At 37.9% G+C, this 14,672-nt stretch overlaps 1 protein-coding gene across 2 annotated transcripts in view; it reads left to right on the top strand.

Moving 5' to 3' along the window:
- TTC39B (tetratricopeptide repeat domain 39B) overlaps window positions 1-14,672 on the top strand; it is a 178,910-nt gene that overhangs the window by 110,395 nt on the left and 53,843 nt on the right. For both annotated transcript variants that reach the window (XM_089678077.1, XM_089678078.1), the window contains 2 exons: window positions 1,407-1,538; window positions 5,588-5,664. In XM_089678077.1, coding sequence (XP_089534203.1) covers window positions 1,407-1,538; window positions 5,588-5,664 — 209 coding nt within the window. The remainder of the gene's footprint in view (window positions 1-1,406; window positions 1,539-5,587; window positions 5,665-14,672) is intronic.

Below are 14,672 nucleotides of genomic sequence, written 5' to 3' on the forward strand. Positions count from 1 at the left end.
TGTACAGAAAACACTGCTGTCACACAAAGATCAGCAATTGTTTTGTGCAGCCTTCGGTTTTTCAAATTACTGGCCAATGTTGGAGAGCAGTCAAGCCAATAGCTTGTTCACACCAGTGACCAGCATTTTTTTTTTTTTGCACTGGTTAAATGCAGGTCACTTGAAGGGCAATAGTTTTCTGTGTGCCTCATACATCGCAACACACGTTAAATATAAGGCAAGCCCATGAAAATGCATGCAACATTTGGAACTATGTTAAAGCTTCTGCCCTATATTGGCTTTAGTTCAGTTAGACTTTAAGGGCCAGCTTTGTGGAGTGTCGAGGTTATAGCTATCCAATGGATGATATGGGGCAACTACTCAGGAGACAAGCACTTAAGGAAAGATCTGTGTGTGTGTATTATTTATTTATTTCAGGTACTTGTATAGCGCCGTCAATTTACGCAGCGCTTTACATATATATTGTACATTCACATCAGTCCCTAACCCTAAACGGGCGTACATTCTAAGGTCCCTAACTTACATTCATACACATACTAGGGCCAATTTAAACAGGATCCAATTAACCTAACAGCATGTCTTTGGAGTGTGGGAGGAAACCGGAGTACCCGGAGGAAACCCACGCAGACAGAGGGAGAACATGTAAACTCCAGGCAGGTGGTGCTTTAGTTGGGATTCGAACCAACGACCCTAGTGCTGCCAGGCGGAAGTGCTAACCATTTAGCTGTATGGATATATGAATATACAATAACCACGCTTCACTGGCAACTCAGCTTCTTGTGGCTGGTACTCTGCTTAAGTGTGGGAACACTTGTCAAAGTAGTCCATAATAGAATTCAGCGGGGCGTACAGAAGGGGCTTACAATTTAAGGTACCTAACTTACATTCATACATACTAGGGCCAATTTAGACAGGATCCAATTAACCTACCAGCATGTCTTTGGAGTGTGGGAGGAAACCCACGCAGGCACAGGGAGAACACACACTCAACACACACACACACACTCAACACACACACACACTCAACACACACACACACTCAACACACACACAAACGCTCACTCATACACTCTTTGAGTTGTCTTAAGGGCCAAAAGCTTGAAACATCTACACTGAAACCTCCTCTTGACAGTTGAGTAGTTGTCTGTTTGAAACAGAGTGGTATTCTAAATTATGATGGTGTGTATGTTATGTCTATTGTTTTAGTTACATAATAGTTTTATTGAAACATCGGAGGACTTCTCATTGTCCTCTGGAACATAACATTGGACATCGTTACAAAAAAAATTGTCCTACATGTCATTGCTAAAAGGACTGTCCAACATACACATTCTCCCACACATCTTTACAATATTTGTCAAAAATCATGCCTATTGTTTTAATCACCACAATCTTTTACATCACAGGGCTAAAGACAGCATGTATCATGCTCTTGGATACAGCACTATCTTGGTTATGCAGGCAGCGATGACATTTGAACCACAGGATATTCAAATGGGAATTGGTACGATGAAGGAGGCTTTACAGACCTGTCAGAGGTATACCTTTTTACTTAATGTTAGTGAATGGTGTAGGAGTTAGGAGTCAGATGGGGCCTCCGTAGAACACTTAGGTTTTCTCAATTTGAATCAAATCCCTAGCTGTTTCTTACCACAAGGAGTTTTACCTTCTTTTAGCCCTCTTGTAAGCAATAGATAGTTTAATTTTAGCCCTTGTTGGGGTTTTCTGTAGGCTTTTATACGTGATACAGAAGAGCCCAGAAAAGCAGGATTTATATTTACACTATCTAAATAACACAACTCTATTACAGCTCTGGTTACATTTGTCACTAAACATCTATAGAAGTTTTTTTTCTTCTTATTTTTTTTTTTTTTTTTTTGCTTCTGTGTCTTAGCTAGGAAAAACTCTGATTACATGACTCAGTGCATGCTTTCTGTCAAATGCTATTTTTAAACATTTGCTGCTTTGCATAGAGTAGTGTAGGTTGTGGGAACAGAAACAATTTTTGTGGATATGGAGTGCTAGGAATTGGCAGCTTTCCCATTACAAGGAAAGACTTTACCAGATCTTGCTTTTTTTAGCTCTTACTCTGACTCTGTGGGGGAGATTTACTAAAACTGGTGCACACAGAATCTGGTACAGCTCTGCATATTAACCAAACAGCTTCTAGGTTTTATTGTCAAAGCTTAATTGAACAAGTTGAAGTTAAAAGCTGATTGGCTACCATGCACCACTGCACCAGATTCTTTGTGCATCAGTTTTAGTATATCTGCCTCTATATGGTATGTGTGTATGTATGTGTTTGTGTGTAATAAATATATGTATTTTATTGGGATTTTATGTGATAGACCAACACACACAAAATGACACATAATTGTGAAGTAGAAGGAAAATGATAAATGGTTTTCAAAATATTTTACAAATATCTGAAAAATGTGGTGAGCATTTGTAGTCAGCCCCCTTTACTCTGATACTCCTAACTAAAATCTAGTGGAACCAATTGTCTTTAGAGGTCACCTAATGAGTAAATAGTCCACCTGTGTGTTGTTTACCACTTGCCCTCTGGAAGTTTTACCCCCTTCCATGACCAGGTCATTTTGTTGCTGTTTGGCACTGCACTATTTCAACTGGTAATTGCGCTGTCGTGCAACGCTGCACCCAAACAAAATTTTGTGTCCTTTTTTCACACAAAGCTTTCTTTTGGTGGTATTTGATCACCTCTGCGGCTTTTACTTTTTGCGCTATAAACAAAAAAAGACCAAACATTTTGGAAAAAACCCCCAATATTTTTCACTTTTGGTTATAAAAAATATCCAATAAACTCAAAGTTAGTCATAACTTTAGTCCAAAATGTATTCTGCTACATGTCTTTGGTAAAAAAAAAAAATCCCAATACATGTATATTAATTTGGTTTACGTGAAAGTTTTATAACGTCTACAAACTATGGTGTGTGTGTGTGTGTATGTATATGTGTACAATCTACAGTTGTGTTCAAAATAATAGCAGTCAGACATCACTAACCTGATCAATCACTGTTTTTGGTAGAAATGATATTTCTACATGGCAAATAATTTACTAGCAGGTGAAGTAGAGTAATAGAAATCCAATAGACCCAACAGTCATGACATGCATGCTGCTGATTCTGTGTAATTGAATCACTAACTGAAAGGGGCATGTTCAAAATAATAGCAGTGTGGAGTTCTATTAGTGAGGTCATTCATTCTTTGAAAAACAGGTGTCAATTATGGCCCTTATTTAAGGAAGGAAGGCAGCAAATGTTGTACATGCTGGTTACAGTGCAATTCTTTCTGAAATTCTGACTAAAATGGGTCGTTTCAGACATTGTTCAGAAGAACAGCGTACCTTGATTAGAAAGTTGATTGGAGAGGGGAAAGCATATAAAGAAGTGCAGAAAATGATAGGCTGCTCAGCTAAAATGATCGCAAATGCTTTAAAATGTTTCTCATACTACGGTGTTGGGCCTATTTATCACATACCAGGGATCATGGATCAGTTTGAATACATCAGAATACTTGAAGAGGTCATGCTGCCTTATGCTGAAGAGGAAATGCCCTTGAAATGGGTGTTCCAACAAGACAACGACCCCAAATACACCAGTAAACATGCAACATCTTGGTTCCAGACCAACAAGATTGACGTTATGGAGTGGCCAGCCCAATCCCCGGATTTTAATCCAATAGAAAACTTGTGGGGTGACATCAAAAATGCAGTTTCTGAGGCAAAACCAAGAAATAGAGAAGAACTGTGGAATGTAGTCCAATCATCCTGGGCTGGAATACCTGTTCACAGGTGCCAGAAGTTGGTTGACTCCATGCAACACAGATGTACAGCAGTTCTCAGAAACAGTGCTTATACAACTAAATATTAATTAAGTGATTCAAAGGAAAGCAAAATCTTCAAACATTTTTCAGTTTATATAGTGAATGTTTGAGTTTGTAAAGAAGAATACAAACACTGCTATTTTTTTGAACAGTCTAATATTCACTTTTCTTTAATTTTTTTTTTAGAGGAACAACACAAATTTGATATATTTTTCTTCATGTTTTGATTGGGAATAGAATATGTAGTGTTCCCAATGCATTTGTTTGTATGCGAATAAAAGCTACTAGAAGGATTTTGAGCTTTATTCACTTTTTTCAACACACTATTAATTTGAACACAACTGTGTGTGTGTGTATGTATGTATATGTATATATATGTGTGTGTATGTATGTATGTATGTATGTATATGTATATATATGTATGTGTATGTATGTATGTATATATACACTATTTTGCCAAGTGTTTTGGGACAACCCTCCAAATCATTAGTTTCAGGTGTTCCAATCACCTCCATGGCCACAAGTGTATAAAATCAAGCACCTAGACATGCAGACTGGTTCTACAAACATTTGTGAATTCAAGCGTGGTAGCATTATAGGTTGCCACCTGTGCAAAAGTCCATCCGTGAAATTTTGCTGCTGCTGAATATTCCACAGTCAACTGTTAGTGGTATTATAACAAAGTGAAAGCAGCTGGGAACAGCAACTCAGCCACGAAGTGGTAGACTACATAAAATGACAGAGTGGGGTCAGTGCATGCAGAAGCACACAGTGTGTAGAAGTCACCATCTGTCTGCACAGTCAATAGCTAAAGAACTCAAAAGTTCATATGGCCTTTAGATTAGCATAAGAGTGCATATAGCGCTTCATGGAATGGGACTCCATAGCCGAACCACTGCATCCAGTTTGGATGCAGTGGTGTAAAGCACGCCACCACTAAAATCTAGAGCAGTGGAGACATGTTCTCTGGAGTCACGAATCACGCTATTCTGTCTGGCAATCTGATGGAGATTTCTGGCAGTTGCCAGGAGAACAGTACTTGCCAGACTGCATTGTGCCATATAAAGTTTGGAGGGGAGATTATAGTGTGGGGTGGTTTTTCAGGGGTTGGGTTTGGTGCCTTAGTTCCAGTGAAGGAAGCTCTTAAGGCGTCAGCATACCAAAGACATTTTGGACAATTTCATGCTCCCAACTTTGTGAATGGCATCTTCCTGTTCGTGATTGCGGACCAGTGCACAAAGCAAGGTCCATGGATGAGTGAGTTTGGAGTGGAAGAACTTGACTGGCTTGCACAGAGTGCTGACCTCAACCTGACAGAACAGGGGTGAATTAGAGCTGAGATTGCGAGCCAGGCCTTCTCGTCCGACATCCATGCCTGATCTCATAAATGCGCTTCTGGAAGAATGGTCAAACATTCCCATAGACACACTCCTAAATCTTGTGGGCAAGCCTTCCCAGGACAGTTAAAGCTGGTATAGCTGCAAAGTGTGGGCCAACTCAAATTGAACCCTATGGGCAAAAATTGGGATGCCATTAAAGTTCATTTGCATGTAAAGGAAGGCGTCCAAATACTTTTGGCAAAATATTGTATATGTAACACGCACATTGTCAATTGATCAGAGGACTGTAGGCTAGTTATAAAATGCTGCTATACTTTACACCAATTAGTACACGTTGCATTTTAAATGATCACAGTCTTGGTTTGGTATTCACAATTCTAACATATTTGTATTTTTCTCTGTAGATTCAGAAAAAGAAATTCTGTGGTAGAATCTTTATCTAATTTAGTGTCCAAACAAACCGGAGAGCAACTTTCTGAAGGTAATGATGAAATGGTGGAAGATTAAAAACAAAAATCAAAATTAAAGTGTAAAGTAATTTATATACTGAGGAAGGGGAATGAATCATGCCTGTATAGCCAAATGAATTCCACAGCATGTGTGGGTACAGTCACACTAGTTTTTCCATTATACATATGGGCTTGAGGTACTAGTTCTGTAATCACCAAAACTTAATTAACACTTCGAAATCCCAGGCAAACATGTGAGTTTTAGTCCTGAGCTAAATAAATGCTGCATAAATTACGGTATTCATTTAATGTAAATGGGAGGATGTACATCAAGTGCATGACCCTACTGTATGTGTCTGTGTTGTGGAAATATGTACTTCCGTTTTAATATTTTTCATTGTGTATCTCTCCTCTACTTTTTCTTATTTTAAAATGTTAAAAATGTGGTATTTTCACCCATTGCGGCCCTGTGATGATGCCTTTTTTCCCTATGAGTTCTTATTCCAGATGGGGATCAGTGAATCCTGTTCCTCTCCATTTCTTTGCCATTCACCCTTCATTGGTTCTGTACATTAACAGTAGAAAAAAATTATTAAAAAAGAGGAAGTGGTAGATAAAAAAGGTCTGAAAAAGGAATAACCAGTCTGAATTACCATACTTATCATGCCATAAACCCATATTATGGGGGAGATCACAGACAGGGCATTGTCCTGCGTGAGTGCATTTTCTGCTAGAGTGCGAAACAGCAGTTGAAAACAGTAGTTTAACTAAAGCAGCATGCTGCAGCTCTACTGCACGCTGGATGGACTGCAAGCAAAACACCCTGGGAGACATCTCCTACAAGTCTGATTCCCACTCCATCTACCTTTTTATTATGCCCCCTCTACTCCTCCTTTTCATATTATTATCCTCTGTTCTCAAAATCTAATTTCTTTACCCCTCTGCTCCACCCCAAAGCTTATACATATCGCCCTCACCTCTGCCATCTCTCTACTACTGCTCTCATCACCTCCTGCTGATACTTAACTCACCTGCTGACCTAAAAATTAGGACAGGAAGGCATGTGCACTCATATACATCCCGCTCCCTCCTTACTTACCTCATCCTCCTCCTAACTTCTGGGGATATCTTCCTGAACCCTGGTCCTCCAGTATCTCCCCTTTCCCGCCCCCCCCCCCCCAGCACCCTCCTTCCCCAAGAAATATCTGCAATCCACTACATTTAATCTCAGTCCCCATGCTCCTAAAAACCACCCTCTTTTTCATGTGCACTCTGGAATGCCCTCTCTGTCTGTAATAAGCTTACCTCTGTCCATGACCTTTGTCTCCCACTCCCTTAACCTACTAGCAATTACAGAAACCTGGCTTCAAGCATCAGATTCTTCTTCTCTTGCAGCACTTTCCTATGGAGTTCTCCACTGGACTCACTCACCCAGACCCAGTGGTCGGAAAGGAGGTGGAGTTGGTTTGCTTCTATCCCCACTGAGCACCTGTTAAGTCCTCCCTACCCCTCCTTCTCTATCCTTTTCTTCTTTGGAGATTCTGACCACTTTTAGGCAATCTTTGAAAGCCTATTTCTTCAGGGAAGCCAATCCTGCATTCAGATGTTTTCTCCCATTTCTGTGAGGATTGCAGTGATCTATCGTCCTGGATTGGTGTCGCATTTTCTTGATGACTTCTCTGCCTGGCTACCCTACTTTCTCTTCTCTGAAATACCCACTAACATTCTTGGGAATTTTAACATCCCCATTAATGTGAACAACCCAGCTACATCCCAACTCTTCAACCTAACCTCTTATTTTAAGAAAAATTAATAATAGCGCCTATGGTCAAAATTATATAACTTACTAATAGTGTACCAGCTGCAAAAAATCACCATATATAAAGTGTACCAATAAATAAATAATTTGCGCTAGTAAATGTGTATAAATATATATAAAGAAATCATCAAATCATAAGTCCAGAAAAAAATATATATATGCCAATACCACAAAAAAATAAAAAAACTTTTAAGTGCAAAAAACTTTTGTGCAAAAAAAGTGTCTAAATATGAAAAATTTCACCAAAAAACCTTGATAATATAATGGCAGATCATCCATAAATATATCTTCAGAAACGGAAACTCTGCAACACACCGATCCTCATCGATCGAAATAACAGGATGAAAAACTTTGTATTTAATCGAAAATCCACTTCTCCAATGGATAAAGGACCACCTTCAAACGTATCCATGGGGGGAAATGCTAAGCACTCGAGAGAAACAGAAAGACTTCATGGTGCAATATTATAAAAACCAATTCCTTTATTAGGTACTCATTGCACTTACTCAAGAGGTGTCCCAGCCGACAACAGCATAACAGCAATCACATAAACGAGCCTGGCTACTCAGCACATGCGCAGTAGCTGGCAGCCAAAAACGTAATGACGTCACATCAATCAAGCTCCACCCTACGCGTTTCGTCATCGACGTCCTCACGGAGCGGATAGATGTGAGACGTCTCAACCTCCTTAAATATTCACTCACAGGAAACAAACAGCTGACATCAATGGGGAATCAAGCAAAGCAAGCCGCCCCACAGATGACAGGAGTCCACAAAGGATATACAATGTATCCAATATATTTGCCATCACAAGCAAAAAAAACTTTAAAACAAGAGAACAAAAATAGAATAAAAAGAAATTTAAATAAAACACTAATGATAAATAAAATAAAATAAGTAAATACATTAACGGGCCAGCACCCTCTAAGACTGTGTTTCAAAAAGGGAACTTAAAGGGCCAGTAACACTTTCAACACAAATAAAGGGGAACTCTAGTAATAATACAAAAATAATGCAAAAATTGTACAAAAAACATACAATCTCCCATATATCATCTTTAAACAGTTGCCTATATAAAAATATACTTAAAATAACATAAAAATTAAAAATTTGTGAGAAAACAATTCAAATCTATATCGACATTTAACCCAAATGGTTGCAAGGAATTTAGTTCATAAATCCAAAAAGTCTCTTTTTTGGAAATCTCATTAACCAAATCCGAGCCCCTCCAATGGGGTTTTACCATCTCGATCCCATAAAAGGTAAGTAAGCTCGGATCACAATTATGTACCAATTTGAAATGTTTGGATACACTATGTTTATCAAATCCTTTTACTATGTTTCTTATATGTTCGCCTATTCTTGTTTTTAAACATCTCCCAGTTCTCCCAATATATCTCAAATGACATGGACATTCTAAAACATAAATCACATGTGTAGAATTGCATGTAATCAGGGATTTAATATCATATTCTTTTTTGGAAAATGAAGAGCAGAATGACTTTCTTTTTTTATTATTACCAACTTTTACAGTCCTACAAACTTTACACTTCCTACAAGGAAAAAAACCATTTAAATTTGGAAACAGATCGAACTTTTTTGGGGGTTCGATGACATTGCGAGCCAGTTTCATCCTAAGAGACTTATTTTTCTTATAAATAAATTTAGGAGTTTTAGATAAGAATTTATTTAGTATATCATCTTTTAACAAAATGGGCCAATATTTTTTAAAAATTCGTTCAATATTTTTGTATTGCATATTATAGTTAGTAATAAAGGGTACATTATTTTCAAATCCCAAATGAGCCTTTTTATTTCCAAGAAACGTCTCCCTATCTTTAATACTAATCGAATTTCTCTCTTTAATCAAAAAGGTCTTATCATACCCTTTCTCTATAAATCTTTCAATTAACACCTCAGATTGGTCGAAAAAATCTTTGTTAGCGCTACAATTTCTTTTTAATCTGGTAAACTGACTTTTTGGAGTGCTATATAACCAATTTGGATGATGTCCACTAGAAATAGGTATATAGCTGTTTTTGTCCACTTCCTTGAAGTAAGTTTTGGTACAAATTTGGCCATTATCTTTATATGGGACCAGATCCAAAAAATTAATTTGCTCAAAATCACTCATAACAGTGAATCTCAATCCATAGCGGTTCATATTAATATATTCCATAAAGGAATCGAGCTTTTCTCTGGATCCATCCCATACCATTATAATGTCATCAATATACCTCTTGTATAGCGCCATCTCTGGCCATTTATTGAAAATACTTTCTTCCTCCCATTTATCCATTACCAGATTTGCCACACTGGGAGCATACTTAGCTCCCATGGCAACACCCTTACATTGCTGAAAAAAAGTGTTGTTGTACCAAAAGAAATTGTTATACTACTTAAGTGTATTATTAACAAAGGAAAAGAGTTGGGGGTATTAACTGAAAAAGAAGCAAAATATTTATTGATTAAACATCCGAAAATACCTACTATATACTATTTACCAAAAATACACAAAAATAAGGAGAACCCACCGGGGAGACCCATTGTGAGTGGGATAAATTCTTTATTTGCAAGAGTTGGTGAATATGTTGATACTTTTCTGAAAAACATTGTTATGACAAATGGGGCTTTTCTGAGAGATGGTGGACATCTTATTAACATCCTTAAAGAATTACATAATGTTGATAATTGTATGTTGGTTACTATAGATGTAGAATCTTTATATACTAACATCGATCAAAATGATGGAATTAATGCAGTAAAATGGGCCCTTAAACATAAATCACTCCTGAAAAGATCGCAGAGGAAATTTGTTGTTGAATTACTTGAATTTGCGATGAATAACAATTTCTTTTGGTACAACAACACTTTTTTTCAGCAATGTAAGGGTGTTGCCATGGGAGCTAAGTATGCTCCCAGTGTGGCAAATCTGGTAATGGATAAATGGGAGGAAGAAAGTATTTTCAATAAATGGCCAGAGATGGCGCTATACAAGAGGTATATTGATGACATTATAATGGTATGGGATGGATCCAGAGAAAAGCTCGATTCCTTTATGGAATATATTAATATGAACCGCTATGGATTGAGATTCACTGTTATGAGTGATTTTGAGCAAATTAATTTTTTGGATCTGGTCCTATATAAAGATAATGGCCAAATTTGTACCAAAACTTACTTCAAGGAAGTGGACAAAAACAGCTATATACCTATTTCTAGTGGACATCATCCAAATTGGTTATATAGCACTCCAAAAAGTCAGTTTACCAGATTAAAAAGAAATTGTAGCGCTAACAAAGATTTTTTCGACCAATCTGAGGTGTTAATTGAAAGATTTATAGAGAAAGGGTATGATAAGACCTTTTTGATTAAAGAGAGAAATTCGATTAGTATTAAAGATAGGGAGACGTTTCTTGGAAATAAAAAGGCTCATTTGGGATTTGAAAATAATGTACCCTTTATTACTAACTATAATATGCAATACAAAAATATTGAACGAATTTTTAAAAAATATTGGCCCATTTTGTTAAAAGATGATATACTAAATAAATTCTTATCTAAAACTCCTAAATTCATTTATAAGAAAAATAAGTCTCTTAGGATGAAACTGGCTCGCAATGTCATCGAACCCCCAAAAAAGTTCGATCTGTTTCCAAATTTAAATGGTTTTTTTCCTTGTAGGAAGTGTAAAGTTTGTAGGACTGTAAAAGTTGGTAATAATAAAAAAAGAAAGTCATTCTGCTCTTCATTTTCCAAAAAAGAATATGATATTAAATCCCTGATTACATGCAATTCTACACATGTGATTTATGTTTTAGAATGTCCATGTCATTTGAGATATATTGGGAGAACTGGGAGATGTTTAAAAACAAGAATAGGCGAATATATAAGAAACATAGTAAAAGGATTTGATAAACATAGTGTATCCAAACATTTCAAATTGGTACATAATTGTGATCCGAGCTTACTTACCTTTTATGGGATCGAGATGGTAAAACCCCATTGGAGGGGCTCGGATTTGGTTAATGAGATTTCCAAAAAGACGTTTTGGATTTATGAACTAAATTCCTTGCAACCATTTGGGTTAAATGTCGATATAGATTTGAATTGTTTTCTCACAAATTTTTAATTTTTATGTTATTTTAAGTATATTTTTATATAGGCAACTGTTTAAAGATGATATATGGGAGATTGTATGTTTTTTGTACAATTTTTGCATTATTTTTGTATTATTACTAGAGTTCCCCTTTATTTGTGTTGAAAGTGTTACTGGCCCTTTAAGTTCCCTTTTTGAAACACAGTCTTAGAGGGTGCTGGCCCGTTAATGTATTTACTTATTTTATTTTATTTATCATTAGTGTTTTATTTAAATTTCTTTTTATTCTATTTTTGTTCTCTTGTTTTAAAGTTTTTTTTGCTTGTGATGGCAAATATATTGGATACATTGTATATCCTTTGTGGACTCCTGTCATCTGTGGGGCGGCTTGCTTTGCTTGATTCCCCATTGATGTCAGCTGTTTGTTTCCTGTGAGTGAATATTTAAGGAGGTTGAGACGTCTCACATCTATCCGCTCCGTGAGGACGTCGATGACGAAACGCGTAGGGTGGAGCTTGATTGATGTGACGTCATTACGTTTTTGGCTGCCAGCTACTGCGCATGTGCTGAGTAGCCAGGCTCGTTTATGTGATTGCTGTTATGCTGTTGTCGGCTGGGACACCTCTTGAGTAAGTGCAATGAGTACCTAATAAAGGAATTGGTTTTTATAATATTGCACCATGAAGTCTTTCTGTTTCTCTCGAGTGCTTGGCATTTCCCCCCATGGATACGTTTGAAGGTGGTCCTTTATCCATTGGAGAAGTGGATTTTCGATTAACTACAAAGTTTTTCATCCTGTTATTTCGATCGATGAGGATCGGTGTGTTGCAGAGTTTCCGTTTCTGAAGATATATTTATGGATGATCTGCCATTATATTATCAAGGTTTTTTGGTGAAATTTTTCATATTTAGACACTTTTTTTGCACAAAAGTTTTTTGCACTTAAAAGTTTTTTTATTTTTTTGTGGTATTGGCATATATATATTTTTTTCTGGACTTATGATTTGATGATTTCTTTATATATATTTATACACATTTACTAGCGCAAATTATTTATTTATTGGTAACCTCTTATTTTGCCTTAATACAATGGACACAGTCCTCCACTCACTCTGATGGGAATACATTAGACCTTGTTTTCTCCCATCTTTGCACTCCCTACAATTTCACAAACACCTCATTTCCTCTCTGATAACAATCTCATCACCTTCACAGTGTGCAAGTCTTCAAACACCTATCCTTCCAAGCAGCAAACAATTGCCTTCAGAAACCTTTGCAACTTTAACCCTTCTCTATTCTATTCTACTCTGCAACTGACCACCTCTATGACAGAATCTCTCCCCGTCCTGCTCTGACCTGGCCACTTCTGTCTACAACAGTTCACTTTCATCCACACTAGACTCACTTTCTCCTCTAACTACACAAAGTATCAGGCCCTGACCATTACAACCTTGGCAGACTGACGACACCAAAAAAAGAGACTTGAGAGATATAGTCGTGCACTGGAGCAACTGTGGTGTAAAACCAAATCCCAGCCAGCATTTACCCTATATAAATCTGCTTTCTTAAAATACAATTCCTCCCTCCATGCTGCCAAACAAGCCTACTTTGTCACTCTTATGAATACTTTTTCATCTAGTCCTCATCATCTCTTCTCTACATTTAACTCTCTACTTTCTGCACCTCCACTTCCACCCAGTAACTCACTACTTACAGGATTGCCAATAATTTCAAAAACAGGTTTGATGCTATTCATAGGGGCAGCTCCACTACACAGACCTCTCTCCCACTTAGCATACCTTAGTCTAAACCTTCCTCAATACTTTCCTCTTTTGACCTTGCTCCTACTAAAGTTTTCTTAGAAGCCCATCTCACCACCTGCTCCCTGGATCCTGTTCCCTCACAACTATTATGGTCACCATCTTCTTCTATCCTTTGCACAGATCACTCCTATACTTAAAAATCCCTCACTGGACCCCACCAACCTGAACAACTTAAGACCAATCTCCCTGCTCCCGTTTACCTCTAAGCTCTTAGAATTCTTAGTCTATAATCGCCTGAGCTCCTACCTCACTGACAACAACTCTTTTTGACCCTTTACAGTCTGACTTTCACTTGCTACACTCCACTGAAACTGCCCTACTAAAACTCACTAATGATTTACTAACTGATAAAACCAATGGCTACTACTCTGTACTCTTACAACTTGACCTCTCTGTGGCTTTTGATACTGCTGACCATCCCCTCCTCCTCAAAAAGCTCCACTGTCCTGGCCTCCGAGACCCTATTCTCTTCTGGTTCTCCTCGTACCTATCGCAGTGCTCCTTTAGTGTTACCTATAACTCTGTCTTCTCCTCTCCACTTCCTCTTTCTGTAGGGGTCCCTCAAGGTTCTGTTCTTGGACTCCTTCTCTTCTCCATCTACACCTCTTCCCTTGGTCATAAACTTCCATGGCTTCAATTACCATCTCTATGCTGCTGACAAAAAATCTATCTTTCTGCTCCTCACCTCACCCCTTCAGTCTCCTCATGCATTACTAACCTACTAAGTGACATATCGGCATGGATGTCACTCCACTGCCTCAAAATAAATCTTGCTAAAACGGAGCTCATACTATTCCTTCCAGCCCATGCCCCCTCCCCTGACTTCTCCATCAAGATCAATAATACAAACATCACCCCCCCCCTTCCCCCTTATGCCCAGGGTACTAGGTGTAATCATGGACCCCCATCTGTCCTTTCAGTCCCAAATCCAGTCACTGTCCAAATCTTGTAGACTTCACCTCTGCAACATCTCCAGGATTTGTAACCACTGAAACCACTAAGCAACTTATTCACTCCGTTGTTATCACTCGCCTTGACTATTGTAACTCCCTCCTCATTGGCCTACCTAATCACAGGCTAGCCCCACTTCAGTCTTTCATGAATGCTGCTGCCAGACTCATCCACCTTACCAACCATTCCATATCTACCAATCATCTCTGCCAATCCCTCCACTGCCTTCCCATTGTCCTACGATTAAATTCAAAACAATAACATATAAAGTAATGTATAACTCTGCCCCACATTACATCACCAATCTTGTCTCCAAGTATCACCAAAACTGTCCTCTCTGCTCCTCCC

Source organism: Staurois parvus, unplaced genomic scaffold (assembly GCF_062004578.1).
Source record: "Staurois parvus isolate SC_StPar_1 unplaced genomic scaffold, SC_StPar_1.0 ptg000198l, whole genome shotgun sequence".
NCBI classification, from domain to species: domain Eukaryota; kingdom Metazoa; phylum Chordata; class Amphibia; order Anura; family Ranidae; genus Staurois; species Staurois parvus.